Here is a 16626-nt window from a genome sequence, read left to right on the forward strand (position 1 = left end):
ATGGGGGTGCGGGGAACGTGAGGACTCAGTGAAAGGCTGTGGGCAGGGAGTGGGCAGGAGGGACGAGCTAGTGATTTCAGCCACGGCGCAGGGCGGTGCCAGGTAGCGCTTTGAGCTTTATTAGCAAGCCCACTTCAGAGGCTGTCAGCCACCCCAAGAAGCCCCTCGGGGAGCACAGCCTCCCTTCGTGGGCTGAGTGTCTTGGCTGTGGACGCCTTGGGGGCGGAGCAGTGAACAGCCGGTGGGGTCAGCTGCAGTCCACGCCCGCATCCTCACTGTGGTTGCAGTTGTGAGAGCCCCAGCTGTTCTTGCTACAGCTCCACAGGGTCGATTCCGACCCCTGACACGCAACGTTGTCCAGCCAGATGGTCCCAGTGCCTGGACACAGCAAAAGCAAGGAGGGAGAGGAGCGTGGGATTAGGGTCCAAGCAGCATGGCCCGTCTGTCCTCAGGGGCTTCCACGGGGAGCTAGACTGCCAACTTCTCCCACACGTGCCCAGGCCCACCGTGCTGACGGCGGGTCTGCTCTCTTACGGCGGCTCTGCCGCTGTTCTGCTTTCTACCCTTTGACAAAAGTCTCATCCGAGTATTTAAGATGTAACCCAAGCATGATTTGAAATCTCCTCCTAGGGATCTCTAGGGTTTGTCTCTTCCTTAACTGCCTTTGTAACCAGGCCATGCACGTGTTCTAAAGCATTCACACCTTCCTCAAACCCCCTTGCTTCTGATAGAATTGATTTCAGATCAGGAGCTCAGAGGAATTACTGGATTATTTGATTTCCATAATTTACACGACAGAGTGACCATCTATGGAGGCTTAATCTGTTTGAGGAAAATGTGTATTTTAAAGGAGTTTTGTAATCCAACTAGACTCAGATTGAAAAGTAGGTATGCATTTTGGTGGGGTTGGGGGCAGGGGTAAGGGCAGAGAACATTTTGGGGTGGGGGCAGGGGAAACGGGCCTAGTGTCCCTGCCAGATCAGCTCAGAAATGGTCTCAGGCCTGGTGCTTAACTCTTTTGTTGAAAGTCTAAACCTTTTGCTGCAAGACATAGCTGAGTCTCTAGCACCCCAGGACATCTTTCCAAAACGGATTTTAGGAGGTCCCTGCTCTGATTAGTTTTCTCTTCCCTTCATATCTTCTCCTTGAAGATGATCAAACTTGGGCCACCTAGATAGACCTTCAGGTTCCAGAGAGCTGGGATGACCACTGGGCTTGCCTGCCCTGCATCCTTCTCTGTTCTCCCAGCTCTAGCCCCTCAGCTGTCCAGAGAGTGTCCCTCACAAACACCCTCCGACACACGGCATTCTGGCTTTAGGGCTGGACAGACAGCAACTCAAACAAGCCTTTGCTGTCCCTTTGGGGAAGAGAGCCTTCTTTCTCCTGGGGCTGCCAAGTCTGAAGGATGTAAGCTGGGGCCCTGGGCTGCAGAACTTTTCAGTTGCTTGAACCAATCCTTTTCTTTTAACCCAACCAAGCTGAGTCACTTGCAACCAATGGTTGCCAACACCCTACCAGGGAGAGAAAGCCCACATCAGCACCTCAAGGACAGAGGCTCCTGGTTGAGGATCGATTCACTTACCAGCTCCCACATTGAAAACGGCAGTTCCCGAAGAGTAACCCAGCATGCGGCAGAAGACAGTGGCATCTGAATTGTCCCAATCGTCATCGCAAATTGTCCCCCAGGCACCATTATAGTAAATTTCAGCCCGGCCTCGGTTCCTAGAGCCAACAATCCGGACGGACACCATGGATTCGCCTGGATGACAAAACACACGTGGGAGAGGTGAGGGAAGCAGCCCAGGGCTCTGTGTGAAGGCAGGCTCTGCCTTTTCATTTCTGGAAGTCCTATAGTTAGGGAAAAGAAGCCTCCTGCTTGGCTGCCACCACAGCTGGGAAGATCCCACGTTCTGGCACCAGCACAACCAGCGGCCTCTGTGAACCTGGGCCTGCAGGTGCGAGGCCATGGGGGCAGGTCCCTCTGCAGCTGGCCTTGCAAATCCAGCCCACCGTGTTTAGCCTTGTGTTGTCGACAAAAAAGGGGGAAGAAAGAAGGGAGGGAGGGAGAAAGGTGTTATCTGTGGCTCTGTGCCACGGGCAGGCTTACTCAAGGGACAAGCCCTTAACTTTCCCCCCAAATGAGGAATCTCTCTGAGAACCAAGGCCTCTCCCCCTGGCACACCTACAATTTTCAAGTACAGAGTAACCTCTGAAACACACATTAAAGAGAACAGAAATAGCAATTACCTTTTTGACCTTTTTCTCCCTTTGCTCCTTGTGGCCCAGAAGATCCTATCATGAGGAGAAAAACCACACAGTTCAAAGGAAACCAAGCCAGGACCCCCTTGCCCTCCTTTGCCAGCAGTGGGGAGGAGGGGCGGGCAGGAGGGTGGAGGGGTGAGGGTCAGACTCCCTCCTTCAGCTTTGCCAGCCACCTGGCATCATGGGGACTGGATGTGCCGTGGGCTCCCATGGGTGAGCAAGAAGAAATGGGCCTGGGGCTTCCCTGGTGGCGCGGTGGTTGGGAGTCCGCCTGCCGATGCAGGGGACACGGGTTCGTGCCCCGGTCCGGGAAGATCCCACATGCCGCGGAGCGGCTGGGCCCGTGAGCCATGGCCGCTGAGCCTGCGCGTCCGGAGCCTGTGCTCCGCAACGGGAGAGGCCACAAAAGTGAGAGGCCCGCGTACCGCAAAAAAAAAAAAAAAAAAAAAAGAAGAAATGGGCCTGAGCCACAGCGGGAAGGATTTAAGCTCTATTAGAGTGGAACATTCCAGAGACATGGAGTTGGAAGTCTCTCCTGCCATCAGTCACGGAGACTGTGTGGTCCAGGGCCTGACTGGGCGTGGTGCCAGCACGTGGTCACCGGCCTGCCACTCGGAGTGGCCGGCCGTGCCTTATTCACCTCTGTAAGCTCAGCGCTGAGGGCGATCCCAGCACAGGACTTGGCCGCAGAACCACTAAACCTCTACCCTTCTGGTTGTGAAAACTCCCAGCACCTTATGACAGGTCTCTCCTTAGAAACCTCGCATCAGAAACTGAGGCCTTACCTTTCGCCCCGGGCTCTCCCTTTCGGCCGCCTGGTCCAGGTGCCCCCTTGAGGCCGACCAGGCCTGGGCTTCCCTTGTCTCCCTTCACGCCTGCAGGGCCTGCGGAGGAGAGAGACCACCTCCGTCAGACGCTCTGCTTTCCAAGGGGGACCAAGGGCCTTGGTGTTTGGTGCATGAGTTGTCCTAAACCACCAGGTTCCCCCCTGCCCCCATCAATGGGCTGTTCGAATGTTCAGCCCGTGTGGGCAGGGCGCTGCCCTGATCCCCCGGCTCCTGTGTAAACTCTGGTTGAGGATGAGCGGGTGAAAATCGCCCACAGTATTCCAAGGCTGTTGGTCCTCATTGGACGGCATCATTGTGTGGACGTTCTAGCCATTCTGGGATAATTTGCTAGAACATTTCTAGGATTCAACTTCTCCTTCAGTAAGTTAGAATAGGGATAGAATATCCAGCTCAGGTGGAAGAAAGACTGCTCAGGAAATGTGTCTGAGGAGTGTCGCTTTGGCTTCTCAGGGTAGGGCTGGCGAGAAGACTAGAAATGCCGTGGGCAGGGCGCAGTGACCAACCACTAGCTAAGGCGGAGGCCAACAAGGACCGTGATGATAGTCCCGTGAGAAGCAACAGGGAGAGGGGGGCGCCTTGAGGGCCAAAGGATAGAGGGAGATGGACCGAAGCAGATGTGGACAGGCAGATAGAGGCCACGCAACCCACCTGGCAACTGGAGAGGAAGGTCGCCCAGCTCCTCGGCGGCTGCGCGGCCTGAGGCCACCACCAGGGGCAGTTCTCCTGGCCTTCTTTACCCTCCACCCCCTCTGCCCCCACCCTTGTCTCTACACCCCTTCTCCAGGTTTGTCACCCAAAGAGTCTGAGGCTGGAGCGATAGAGCCCTGGAGGCGGAGACACTCTGGGGAAAGGTTACTGAGGTTACCGCCATGATTTCAGGGTCGACAAGACCCACCCTTGGAGCACGAGCTCTTCCAGTCATCACTGTGAGAAATGAAAATGAAGCTGGCACTTTACCTGGAGCTCCTGATTCTCCTTTTGTTCCTTGCTGTCCTTGAAGTCCTAAGATCAAAATACAAAAAAGGGGAGAAGATAATAAAACTTAGATATTAGACGCTTTTAATCTTAGACAACCTCTACCTCCTGTCTGATTAATGCAGAAGGAAAGGTACATTGGTTCTCCACGATTGTTTAAAGCCTCTTTAGCAGAGCATAAAAGTAGACAGACTGCAGATAAATGGGGACGTGTGTTGGGGTGAAATAGAAATGTATTGGATGAAAGTCTAGGTTAGATGGACAGACCCCGGACTCAGTGGCTGGCCTTCCTTGTCCAGAAATAACCTGACTTGGTGTCTAAATTCAATCCCATTCCTTTCTGCTGCATTTTATTGAAAAAGAATTGAGAGATAATTTGAAAATAAAGTTATTTTTATTTGTAAAAGACTGCGAAGGAGACTCAGTGGCCACTAGGAGCTTTGGGGGGCCCTCACCCTCAGTAGATATTCCATAGGGTTTATTGCTTTATTTCATTGTGGCCCCCAGTGTAGCTAAACATTTATATAGCTAAAGGGTCTCACGTCCAGAAAATGGAAAAATAAGCACTGCAGTCATTGGGGATGATCCTATTTGTAGCTCTAATGTGAAAGTTGCTTCCTTCCTCCCTTCCTTTCTTTCTTCCTTCTTCACATTCATCTCTTTTTTCACTAACTTACATGGAAGACCCACTATCCCCCGCACCATGCTGGGTCATCATTTATTGTGGGATAATAATTTATTGGTTTAGTAACTCCATAGTCTCTCAATTTTAAGTGCAACTATTGATTTTATTTCAGAGAAACAGGACTCTCCAAGACAGTTACACAAAGTTGGGGAAATTAAAGCTCATTATTGACCATGAAGTAACAGTTACTAGAGGGTACCAGTGGGAATGCACTCCCACCATGCTCTTGACTGGTATCCCTCCCACCACGCCAGCTCAGTCTTAACCAAGAACCCACCCATTTGATGATCACTAGAGACCACAAGGAACTCAGTTACCCTCATTGCCAATTGCCTGGGGGAAGTTCCTGCCTTCCACTTCAGTTCCTGGCTTTCCTGAGCACCTACTGTGTGCTGGTCAGTGGAGGGCAGGCGAGGGGCCTGGTAGGCCTCTTCAGGATCCCTTCTTGGAATAATGAGCAAGGAGTCCTGGCTCCTGGCAGCCTTTCAGAGGGCTTGTCTGAGGCCGGGCGCTGCCTGGGGAGGACGGCCCGAGGGCCGAGGAGCTAGGAGCTGCTGCTGCAAGCCTGGGCACCAAGGGAGGCGGGCAGCCCTGGAAAGATCTGAGAGGGCAACTAGTTCTGCCCCTCATCTTTGAGATGAGGACCAGAGTGAGGCTCAGAGAGTGTCTTCTAAAAGCTGGAGGGACCTTCGAGGCTGGCCCTGGCAGACAGGCTCCAGCTCACCCTGCGCCAGCTGTGCTCACTCCGGTCCCTCGGTTTGGAAAGCCTCACCGCTTTGGTCCCCTGGGGAACGGGATCAAGGCTGTGAAAGCTGCTAAGATGCTAGATGTTGCTGACTCTGAAGCCTTCTCTGGTCTCGCCCGTGGCTGACGCACTTCCTCCCAAGGCTGCACAGGGGCCAGAGTCAGAGAAAGCCTGGGCTTGCGTCTGCCTCTGTGACCTTGAGCCAGGCTCCCTCTCCCTTAGCCTCACCTTTCTCCTCGGAGCCTCGGGGTGGTTGTCAGACTGAAATGAAGTTGTCTGTGTCAAGTACTAAACCTCGTGTCTGACAAGCGGTGCCACAAGGACCCTGGGACCCTGTCGGCACGTGTCTGTGTCTCCTCCAGTGGACAGCGCCTGGGACACTGGAGCTGAAGCTCCCGCAGGAGCTCCAGGCTTGCTGCCCAGCAACCCCCCCGCTAGATGTTTTCTGTTGACCTCAGGTGGCCCAGCACGGGCAGTAGATGTGTCCTCTCTGCTTACCTGCACCTGAGTTGCAGGTGTCAAGCTGAGGAAGGAGAAACCGCATTCAGAAACATGTTTTTGGTTATGAAATAGAAAAACGGTTCATATCTAGACTCTTGACCCTCTCTGTCACATCCTAAAGGCTGCCATATTGCACAGATCTCTACCTTAAGAGCCTGTCCCTAGACCCAAGGTTGAGGGACACCTGACACTGTGATCTCGCCTTCTTGCCTCTCCACCACCGAAGAAGCCTCCAGAGCACCGAACAACAAATGTCCTATACGGACAGGAGCCCTAGGGGAGCCCCTGTTCACTAGGGCCAAGGTCCCCAAGGCCTGACCCTTCCACCTCGTTTCTCACACCCTCCCGCCCAGCCCCCCACCTCTTGGGGACTCAACCTCTGCTGCTGCCTGCCCTGCACTAGGCACCACACCAGGAGCTTCACATACATCTCTCAGCTTCCCAGCGAGGTCGTGCCATTTCCCCCTTTACAGAGGAGGAAATCCACACTCAGAGATGCTAGGTGATTTATCCCACGTCACACAGGGAGGGAGTGGTGACGTTGGGGTTAGGACGCAGAGTTGGCCTCCCACTGGTCACTGTGGCTGCCTGCGTTCCACCAGCCTGCCAGCTCGCTACTTCCTGGAGTTTCGCGTGGGCTCTCCACCTCGTCCCAAAGACTCCCAGTGGCCTTAGGCCATCTCTGACTCCTAAATAAGCTGTCCAACTAGAGTGAGCGTCAGAATCACCAGCACAGGGTTTGTTAAAAACAACTTGCTAAGCCCCCCGCCCCCCTGCCCTGGGGTTCCTGATTCACTGCATCTAGGCTGGGAATCTGAGACGCTGCATTTTTAACAGGTTTCTGGGTCTTTCTGATGCTGCTGATCCAGGGACCATGGTTTGAGTAACCACTGCCCTAAACACATCTCACTCAGTCTTCAGGGACCAGCTGACAGCCCGCGTCCTCCAAGCAGCCTTCGAATCTCTGAGGAGCTCACGGCCCCTCCCCTGTCTGAGCCCTCCCGTAACCCACTGGCCCTTGATAAAATGCCCTCTGAGATGTGTATAATAGGTGTAGGTTTATGTCTTTAAAACTCCCCTCTTCAAGGCAAGGAAACTGGAATTGAGTTTTGTGTGATTTTTTTGGGTGTGATTTCTCTCCAGGACTAGACTCTGAGAGGTGCTCGCTGACTGGCTATGCATGGATCCAGGGACCAGTAATGACTTCACTATAAATCAAGGCGGCATCCTGATTGGATCAGGGAGAAGGAGAAATGGCTGAAAAATAGAATTTAGAAGTTCATGTTGTAAACCTACACTGGAAGGGAATGAATGCTGGGTTTGTCCGCTTAACCGCAAGCAAACTGGGATTCCCTAGGGGTCACAGACTCATCACGCCGAAAGGGCTCAAAATATTTATTTGCAAGGTGCTTATTTATAGAAGCAATTTCCCCCCAAGAAAATAGTTTAGTTAGAAAGCACATGCCTTCCTGTTGTTTTGGGTTCAGCTGCTGCTCTGCCTAAAATCTTAGAAGGTCCCCGCTTGAAGGGAAAATTGCCTGTTTCAAACCCAGAGTGCTGGCAGATTGGCAGGGACCTGGGTATTATTCTAGAACTCTCCCCACACCCCACACTGGAGGAAACCAAGGCTCTGGAGGTCATGTACCAACCCATCATCACCTAGCTAGTTGGCAAGTCCAAGGTGATGCACAGGCCTCCTCACTCTGATTTAAAGTAGAAATTTCCAGTACATTAGGAAACTTCCTTAAATACCATCCCAACTTACAGGCTAAGTGCAGCCTGGAAAATTTTGGGTTAATTTAATACCTAACAAATTGAGCTGTATAACAAGATGTAAGATGGTAGGTAGGGGACCCAAAATTGGGACGCATGTCGACTTCTTCAGATGTCTCTAAGAAACTTAGAGGAAAATGAGGAAAACTCTAAGTGACAATTTAGTAATATGAGTTGGTAGAATTTAATACATTCTTGGACTAAGTCAATACTTAGACATGGGGAATGAAATCAACTGAGAGATTATATTCATGATATAGGGCTTAATTGCTATTATGGATTATTCTTTGTTACTTATCTCTAAAGTAAAACGCATCTTAAAATACAGATGAGAAACTAGATTTCAAGTTATTTGCACTTTGGCTTTGCCTCAAGAGAAACATAAAAGGACATAGAAAATTCAGATTCTTGTTATATTTTAGACATGAAGGTTGTTGAGATGCAGAAATTTTGATCAGATCGGTATTTTGGAGCTTCAGTGTTTTGGCTGCGTCTAACTTCATTTCATGAGGTGAGGTGGTAGAAGGAGACACGCCATGATCACAAGTTGACGTGAGCCCTTCCTGATTTCCAAACAAATTTTCCTTTTCAAAATGGCCAAAGGATTCAGAGCTAAAATTCGTTTTGTTGTGGATTTTTTTTTTTTTGCAATTTTTTTCCCCAAAGTCAAATGATTCTGCAATCGTTTGAAAGATCAAGGGTTAGAAAAAACTAAGTTTTGGGGGTTTGATAAAACCCTGTTTTATGAACGGTGAAGGAAACTACCATTACAGAAAGTTCTTCTCAGCGATAATGTCCTACTTAAATAAACTATGCAGTCTATCTTCCCAACAGAATGGAAGGAGTCTCCTCTTCGCCATCTTTATCTTTAATCTTTCTCAAGGGGTGTGAACGTGGGGAAACGTTCCACCAGAACGGGTTGGAGTGTGATTAGTGAGCGTTCACAGCAGCAAGAAGATTTGGTGACTAAGGTAGGATTTACCCATCTACTGTGGGGTGAGAGGTGCGGGCAATTCTGATTTCTCTGAGTCCTATACTCTACGTTATTCTACACAACAAAATTTAGAAAAGCACAATTTTGGAATCAGACTTTGGGATTAACTCCTGGACTCAGTGTATATTAACTGTGAGACCCAGAGGAAAGGTTTTACCTTCTGGGAGCCTTTGCTTCCTCAGTTGTAAGGTAGGGATGATGAAACTCAGCTGTGTGGATGAACTAAGATCACGGGAGGAAAGGCCCAAACACAGTGCCTGGCTTGGAGGCATCATTAGTACTAAACAGACCTCTTACTTTGGGGAATTAATGCACAATAACAAGATCTAGCTGTTACCTAGGTTAAGCCAAGGCACCCAAATTTCTTTGTTTTCATCCCATACTGCTAGATAGTCTCCTGTGAGATTAATGATTTTATATACAAAATGGGAAATACATCAGTTTGAAAAACTGGCTTGATATAATCAAAATTGAACCCACACCTCAGTACCTCTAGTTTGGGGAATACCAACATCTTGACATTGACAAGTATGCATTGTCTTCCATGATGAGATGGTCTGGCTCCCACTCACCACCCACCCTTCCTTCTCCCACTTCAGAATCTGACATTTCCAAAAGTTCATTAACCTATGACTTCAAGATGAAATACAGCCCTGGCTACAGCTAGCCAGTTTACGGTCCTAAGGGAATTCCCTCCTGAGATGTCTATGTAGACCATCAGCTACTTGATCAAGACAAACGTTTGGGTTTGAGCGGGAAACATGTGCAATTTGGAATTTGTTGTAATCATCACACGCCCCAAATTGAAAATGTAATTCACCATGTTTACTTGGGCAGCCAGAATTAAGGAATAACCCTTAGAATCTGCCTGGTTGGTATTTCCCACTAGGCCTGATTGATGGAGGTTCCCATAAAGGTGCTCACCAGATATGCAGGGACTCTATCATGGAGTTAAGTGATTCCCAGACAGTTGGCCAAAAGTGTCTGTGGGATCTTAGGTAAATCCCAAAGAGCCATAACAGGGCCTGAGAGCTCCATGTTTCCTTCTAAGAGTGGAAGAAGCTGCTGCAGCTTCTGCTCTGATCCTTCCAGGACTTGGGTACAGGGAGACGGTGCTACTCATCCGAGTGCCCTGATGGGGGTGGGGGAGGGCTCAGGCTGCCCGCAGAGGAAGGCAGCATGACAGAGTATAAAGGATGAGGCCTCAAGCTTTGCGTCAGCCGGGCCTGGATTCCAACCCTGGCTGCATCTCTTACTGTGAAGCAGCACTAACCAAAGTGTGTTTTCCTTTGGGCTGTCATGAAAATGCTCATGTCAGGAGCTGCTCTCATTACGCAAACCCTCCCAGGACGCAGAGTGCAGGCAAGATTCTCCCCCTTCAGTGGGAGACACAGGCTCAGGGGTCTGGGGAGTGGGTGCAGTGCCCCTTGTGGGTAACATCATGTTTTGTCCCCCATACTCTTGCTTAGTCAAGAATCACTAGTCTGGCAGTGGTGGTGGGGGTGTCGGGTGGCGGGGCTCCCAGTTTATAACTGAGGGAGAAGCGCCAACATCTCCATGAAGCCAAGCAGAAAACTCAGTGGTAAGACAGCCTCAGAGTCAGGCACGCTAAGATCTGGAGTCAGGGAAGATGAAAGTATAAAATCAGAAAGAGGCAGCCAATTAATCGGGGTCACCTGACCACCACACCCAGATGGAACTTTTCTGGAAGGCGAGACTTGCTGGTGGCCTTCAAGTGGCATTTATAGGGCATCAGGTAGCAGAGCCCCTGCCTGCACTGACCCACCATCTGTGAAAAGGAAATCAGCTCCCAGGCTGGATGGATTGGAAGGGCATGGACATAGGAGTTGCTTGTGCCAGGGCTGCTGACAAGCATCAGGGAAACTCCAAAGGTCGAAGGTCCAGAGTCCAAGGCTCAGGAGGTGGCATGGCCCAGCTCTCTGGCCAGAGCTCCTGAGCCTCTACCACAACCTAGACCTGGACTCCAGGGACACGCACCTACAGAGCCCTCCCTCACCCTCCAAGACTTCACCTGCTCGGTTCCCTCTCTCTGGACTTGCCTTCCTCTCCCCACGTGGCTCAGCTCAACTCATCCTCCAAGACCCAGCTCGAGCTCTTCCGTCACTCCTGCACTGCCTACCTTTTGCTAACCCCACCAGGGGCCACTGTGAACTTGAAGGATTTGGGTCAAGTCGCATTTGTTTAAAAAAATCAATCCGTTGACCACTTGTTCAATGAAAACTGAGAGGGCTTGCCCCTGGCGTAGGTCTCTAATGTGGTTCTGGGGTGAAGGCATCCGGGTTGTCTAACTCAAGTATGACCTTCTGCTCTGGCAGTGACTGTCCACAGACATCCTTGGAAGATACACAGTCCTTTCTCACAACCCTGCACTGGCCACAATACCTCCTGGCCTGCACCTGGCTTTCTAAATGGCATGTGGCACTTCTCCATGCAAAACCCACAGAACAGTGTGCCTGACACCATCTGGCAACAGTCCATCTACCTATCTCCTGCACCAGCCTGCACATCTGAAGGCAGGAACCAGGTCTTATGCATCATGGGGGTCCAGCACCTAACACAGTGGACCAGACTTTCTAGACCATCGTAGGTGCCTGGACTTACTTAGTGACTGGAAAAAACACAGTTCTTTATAAAGTAGACCACACTGGTATGATGGTTTATAACCTAGACTACATTGGCGTTAACAGTTTATAACCTTGACTAGGTTGGCACGATGGTTTATGAGCTAGTCTCTGTGAGTTGGGTAACTGTGGGTCACTCCTCTTGGCCTGAGCCCCCCTGGGAGAATGTGCAAGAAGGGTTTCTCGACAGCTGTTGTCCAAATCCAGAGCCCTGACCCTTGGGACCCCACTGCAGGTCAGTGGGATAGAGAGCGTACTACAAGCACCCCTGGAACGCAGGCCAGGAGACAGTGCGGCCAAGGCGCCCCCTGCTCTCTTCTTTGACGGTGGAGGTTTGGTCATGGCATTCAAAGCCTCTCAGGGACTCTGGGCAGAGAAAGACAGCCCCAGGGCCTTGGACTCAAAGGGTTCTGGCAGAGGAAAGTGCCCTTTTTAATCCAGGTGCATCAGGGGCCAGAACACAGGAGACCCTCTGCCTGCTTCTGGTGGGCCTGCTGGGAGGTAGTCCTCCTCTCTGTCCATCCTTGACACCCAGCAACTCCACCTGCCCGCCTACCCACGCCCCCTGTTACCTGTGTCCCCCTTGCTTCCTTTCACACCTTCGGCTCCTGGACTCCCGGGCCTCCCTGATGGTCCTGGACAACAGATACCATGGAGGGTGTAAGGCCTGGGCTGGGTGGATCTTCAGACATCACTCCCCACGCCCACCATGGGACCCAGGACTTCACCTATTGGCCCAGTGGGTCCAGCGCTGCCAGGCTCACCCTTGGCACCCGGGGATCCCGCAGCTCCTGGAAAGCCTGGAAGACCCTTGGCTCCGGGTTGTCCTGAAAGTTAAGTCATGAATGAAAGGCTGGGAGTGGTTGGCAGAGGGCCTGGCTGACCACCCCTTCAACACACCTCTTCTCTGCAGTGGCACATGTATCTCTTAACACCTCATAGGTTCCCTGGGCAGCTTAAACTCTAGAAGCCTTGAACTAGCCCTATTAGTGGGAGGAAAATTACAGTCTCAGCAATTTATTCATTTTTTCCATTCACTGCTTCAGACTTTGAGGTTTATGGACTTACTAAGAACTCTGGGTGTGAGCATCCTGCTTCATACCCCTGGGTGGCAGGGTGGAATGAAGCTCTAAAAAAGAATATCAGTTAGGCCTGCCCTCCAAAGCTGCTCTGTTTCTCTTAGGCCAGGCCAGGTTTTACAAAACTCCAGAGGCTCTGGGTTAACACTACCGTGAAATAAGACATAGTAGAGTCAGGTCCTGAACTTGACTTTGCCCAGGGACAGCGGTAGCTGGAATGATGCCGATTCCCACAACTCTTACCTTGATCTCCTTTGAGTCCAGGAATTCCAGCCACACCTAAAATACAGAAGGACTTTTAAGGATATATTTTCCCTCTAGCTCAGCCCGCCAGACAAAAAGGGAATACCCACAGGACAACAGACCTGACTGTGCAGACTCCTACCTGGGGAACCGGGCATCCCTGAGTCACCTTTATTCCCCCGGGCTCCAGGGGGTCCCATGACCCCCATGTCTCCTTTCATGCCTATGTCTCCCTTTCTTCCTGAAAAACCAAGGGAATGTGGCCAGACAGGGGAGGAGGGCAAACCCGGCTGCCACGTCCATCTCTGACACATCCTGTCCCACCCAAATCCCAAACTCAGACTCCTTGAACTCCTACTTGGTGCCCAGAAGCGGAAGATACAAAGGCTGCCCTCAAGGAGCACACCACCTTGCCCAGAGACCAGACATCAACTCATGAAAAATGGATGAGGTGACCTGGCCTGGCTGATGGGTAGCGGAAGGTCCCAGAAGACGGGATCTCAGGGCCCTGGTTAGTGACCTGGTCCCTGGAGGAGGGACCACAGCCCAGGCTCATCCAGCACTGCCTGGTTTATTTCAGTGTGTGAATTTGAGGAATTAGTTTTTCAAACTTCCCAAACGGAAATCTGAATATTCCAGAAAGCAGATCCCAAGGGCTGAGAACAGAAGCTTTGCGGCACTGATGGAGAGGAAAACATTGCAGCAGCACTTATCCCCCTAGCGGTTCAGAGCCTGGCTTTCCTGGTGGCCAAGGTTTCAGAGTTCCCACTTGTCATCAGCATTCTGGGCTCACCGCAGTCTGTTCTCTCCTGGTCCTCCGTGTCTCCCTCTCCTTTCTGCCACTGCTCAGTGCATATCAATCGAGGGAGCCTCCTCCCTAGGCAGGGCTCGGCAACCCCTGCCCAAACCTGCCAGCCGTCCCACACAGGGCCTGCTCATCGGTACCCACTGGCTTAGGAAGCCAGCCAGGTCCCACCATCAGCAGAGCTCCACCCCAGGCAACTCCCTCAGGGGCTGGGACCAGCTTGCTGGGATGCAATTTGGTTAAAGGACTCCATTCCATTATTTTCATGATTTCAGAGCTGGAGAGGACTCAGAAGGGGGCCAGCCTCCTCTCTAGTGATTTAGGAAAAGTAGACAAAGGGGTCTGGAGTGGAGAGAAAGAAGCAACTGTCATACAGAACTCTCTGGGTCTAAGGTTTGAGTGACATTAGGTGCAAGGCTTGGGAATTAGCTTCTTTGAGGCGGTTTGGATACTTGAAGAATAATTATTCCTTGATGGAAGACAAAAGAGCCATAAAGAACATGTTTACAATTGAAGTCCTTACAACAGACTGAGGTGCAAACAGCAAACAAGTTTTTGGTCATTCAGAGCATCCACGTGAGTGGAAGGCCCAAATGGCACTTCTTAAACAAGGCTAGGAATTATTTCCCTGGAGGAATTTGTTGGTGCCCTGTTGCTCTGGGGCCAGGGCCATCATGCTAAGGCAATTGTGTGGCTTTATGAGGTTTCTTTCTTTCTTTTTCTTATTTTTTGGCTGCCCCATGCGGCTTGCCAGATCTTAGTTCCCTGACCAGGGACTGAACGCAGGCCCTCTTTAGTGAGAGCATGGAGTCCTAACCACTGGACCGCCAGGGGATTCCCTGTCTGAGGTTTCTTGAGACTGGTCTGGGCCTGAGTCTGTATTGCTATGACTTCCGTGTCTCTCTCAAAAGTTACAACCTTGGGAAGCAAAGTAGGACCGGTGAAAGGACCAGAGTCTGGTGGCGCCTGAGGAATCACAACTGCATCTGACTTCAGAACCTGCCCGTCATCACAGCTAAAGATGGAGTGAGGGAAATAGAAGTGTCCCCTGGAACCTCATCACTGTGGCTTTACCCATCTGCTGGGACAAAGAGCAGAAAACCTCAATACCGCTGGGGTGGGTCCCACTTGGTCCGCTAGCCCCGTCCGCTGGCAGTGGATTGGGCAAGCAGTGAGTAAGAGAGATCTGGTGATCTTGGGGAAAAGAAATTTGGGAAGAGGTGGGGTAGGTTAGAGTCCTGATTTCTGAAGAAGTGAAACTGATCATTTCCCCTCGCCAGCCACACTGCTGCCAGGCCTGAGTCTGGGCATGGCAGTGGGTGAGAGTGGGGTGGCAAGCAGTGTGGTTCAGACGCCACAGGCAAAAGCCCTGCCTGTCATCCCCTCTCTGGGGCTGGCAGGGTCACCTTGAGAAAGTCTGGGCCATAGAGAAATGCGGAAGGCCACCTTTGGAGTCATCCTCACAGGTCAACTGTCCAACCACCTGCCTGGTGCATGGATCCCCCGTCAGTCCCACCAAGGAAAATTCTGCAGCCCCTGTGCCCCATGCCCCCCGTCTGCCCATTTCATCGTGTGGCAGCCCAAGTCTTAACTCTTTGCTCCTCCCTTACCTCAGCACAATTGGTCCTCCAGAAACCTTTGCCCGTTGGCCTCCATTCTTCTGCGGGGTACCACTGACCGCAAGTCTATTTTCTCTACCACAGGAACCTTTCTAATATTTGAGGATGGCTGACACATCCCTGTAAGGGCCCTCCTTCCTGATGGCAAGCACCCTCCGTTTCTTCTAATGTAAGTATTTCCTACATGCCAGGTAGAGTATCACAATCTTCTGTCTTATATTCCTGTTGTAATCAATCCTCATTGAAGGTTGCTATTCTTATCCCCCTTTTGCAGGTGACTAAATTGAGGCTCGGAGAGGTTACAGCTAGACCTGTAGTAGAACCCAGATGTGTCTGATCTTGGAACTGAAGTCCTTCCCTTTCCACTTTGCAGGATCACTAACGCTGCCTACCATGTAGTGGAGTTTGAACACAGGATCTCCAACCCCTATAGCTGTCCTGCAAAGCACGTATAATTTAATTATTATTATTTTCATGCAATTGCCATTCTTTGCTAAAAGGAAGAGGTTAAACCTCAACAGGCCAAGTGACGTGTCTAGTTACACAGGTGAGCAGGGATGGCAACCAAGCCTACCGGCTCCACAGCCTCATTCCCCTGCTGCGCCCAGAGCCACCCTGAGGGTTGTCTCTTGGGAGGCCAAGAGACCAGGAGCACATGAGGTGCTCAGTCACAGCCAGAGCGCTCGGGCCGTGCTTCCCAGAGCCTGTCCCCTACCTGTCCAGGGTCAAACCCTCCACGATCTCTAAAACACAGACCTGCATTTTAAACAAGCACCTCAAACGGCTCTTACCCATGACCCATAGCTTGAGAAGCACTACTCTAGAGAGAGCGCTGGCCATCAAGGGAAGATTCTAGATGCTTAAAGTCCTCCTTCTGGAATCAGCCCCTTTGCCCTCCCTACCAGTGGTCTCCCCTCCTTCCCCAGGCCCCCCTCAGGCCCCTTATCGGTCCCTCACCTTCTTCTGCTCTGAGCTCCCAGCATGGCCTGCGTCCCCGCTGGCCTCAAGTTGTACCTGGCAGGAAATTCTTCCCCCTCTCACTTTGCTCTTAGCTTTCCCATTCCTGTCCTTTGCTCACCTGGACAAAAGGGACCACAGCTGTGCCCCTGGGATGCCTGGTGACCCACCACCCTCTGAGTGACCCTGCCCCACTCTGGCTCTGAAGGTGGAGTGAGCATGCGTGGGTGAGTTTGTGGCCGGGTGGCGAGTGCATGTGAGTGAGTGTGTGGGCGTGTATGCACGTGAGTGTCTGTGCACACGTGAGCACGTGCACGAGTATGCTGGTGCACGTGTGATTGTGTTGCATAAATGTGTGTGCGCACGTGGGTGTGAGCCCGTGGGTGTTCCAGCGCCTCTGTGTGTTCCTAAACTCTACTACTCATCCTCCCCCTGAAAATCTCCCCGGAAAAACCCTGCTGGTGCCCTAGAACACTAGGTAGTTTGGGATTCCCCCTT

The 16626-nt window shown here is 51.5% G+C and overlaps 1 protein-coding gene across 1 annotated transcript in view; it reads right to left on the reverse strand.

The window, feature by feature from the left end:
• Nucleotides 1-247: 247 nt before the first annotated feature.
• Nucleotides 248-16626, reverse strand: part of MARCO (macrophage receptor with collagenous structure) — a 96153-nt gene continuing 79774 nt past the window's right edge. The window contains exons 7-15 of the mRNA XM_060105966.1: nt 12890-12988; nt 12748-12783; nt 12154-12252; nt 11998-12060; nt 4068-4112; nt 3048-3146; nt 2248-2292; nt 1583-1759; nt 248-378 (exon numbers count right to left, since the gene is read on the reverse strand). Coding sequence (XP_059961949.1) covers nt 248-378; nt 1583-1759; nt 2248-2292; nt 3048-3146; nt 4068-4112; nt 11998-12060; nt 12154-12252; nt 12748-12783; nt 12890-12988 — 794 coding nt within the window. The remainder of the gene's footprint in view (nt 379-1582; nt 1760-2247; nt 2293-3047; nt 3147-4067; nt 4113-11997; nt 12061-12153; nt 12253-12747; nt 12784-12889; nt 12989-16626) is intronic.

The sequence above is a fragment of the Mesoplodon densirostris genome, chromosome 8, assembly GCF_025265405.1.
Source record: "Mesoplodon densirostris isolate mMesDen1 chromosome 8, mMesDen1 primary haplotype, whole genome shotgun sequence".
In the NCBI taxonomy this organism is placed as follows: domain Eukaryota; kingdom Metazoa; phylum Chordata; class Mammalia; order Artiodactyla; family Ziphiidae; genus Mesoplodon; species Mesoplodon densirostris.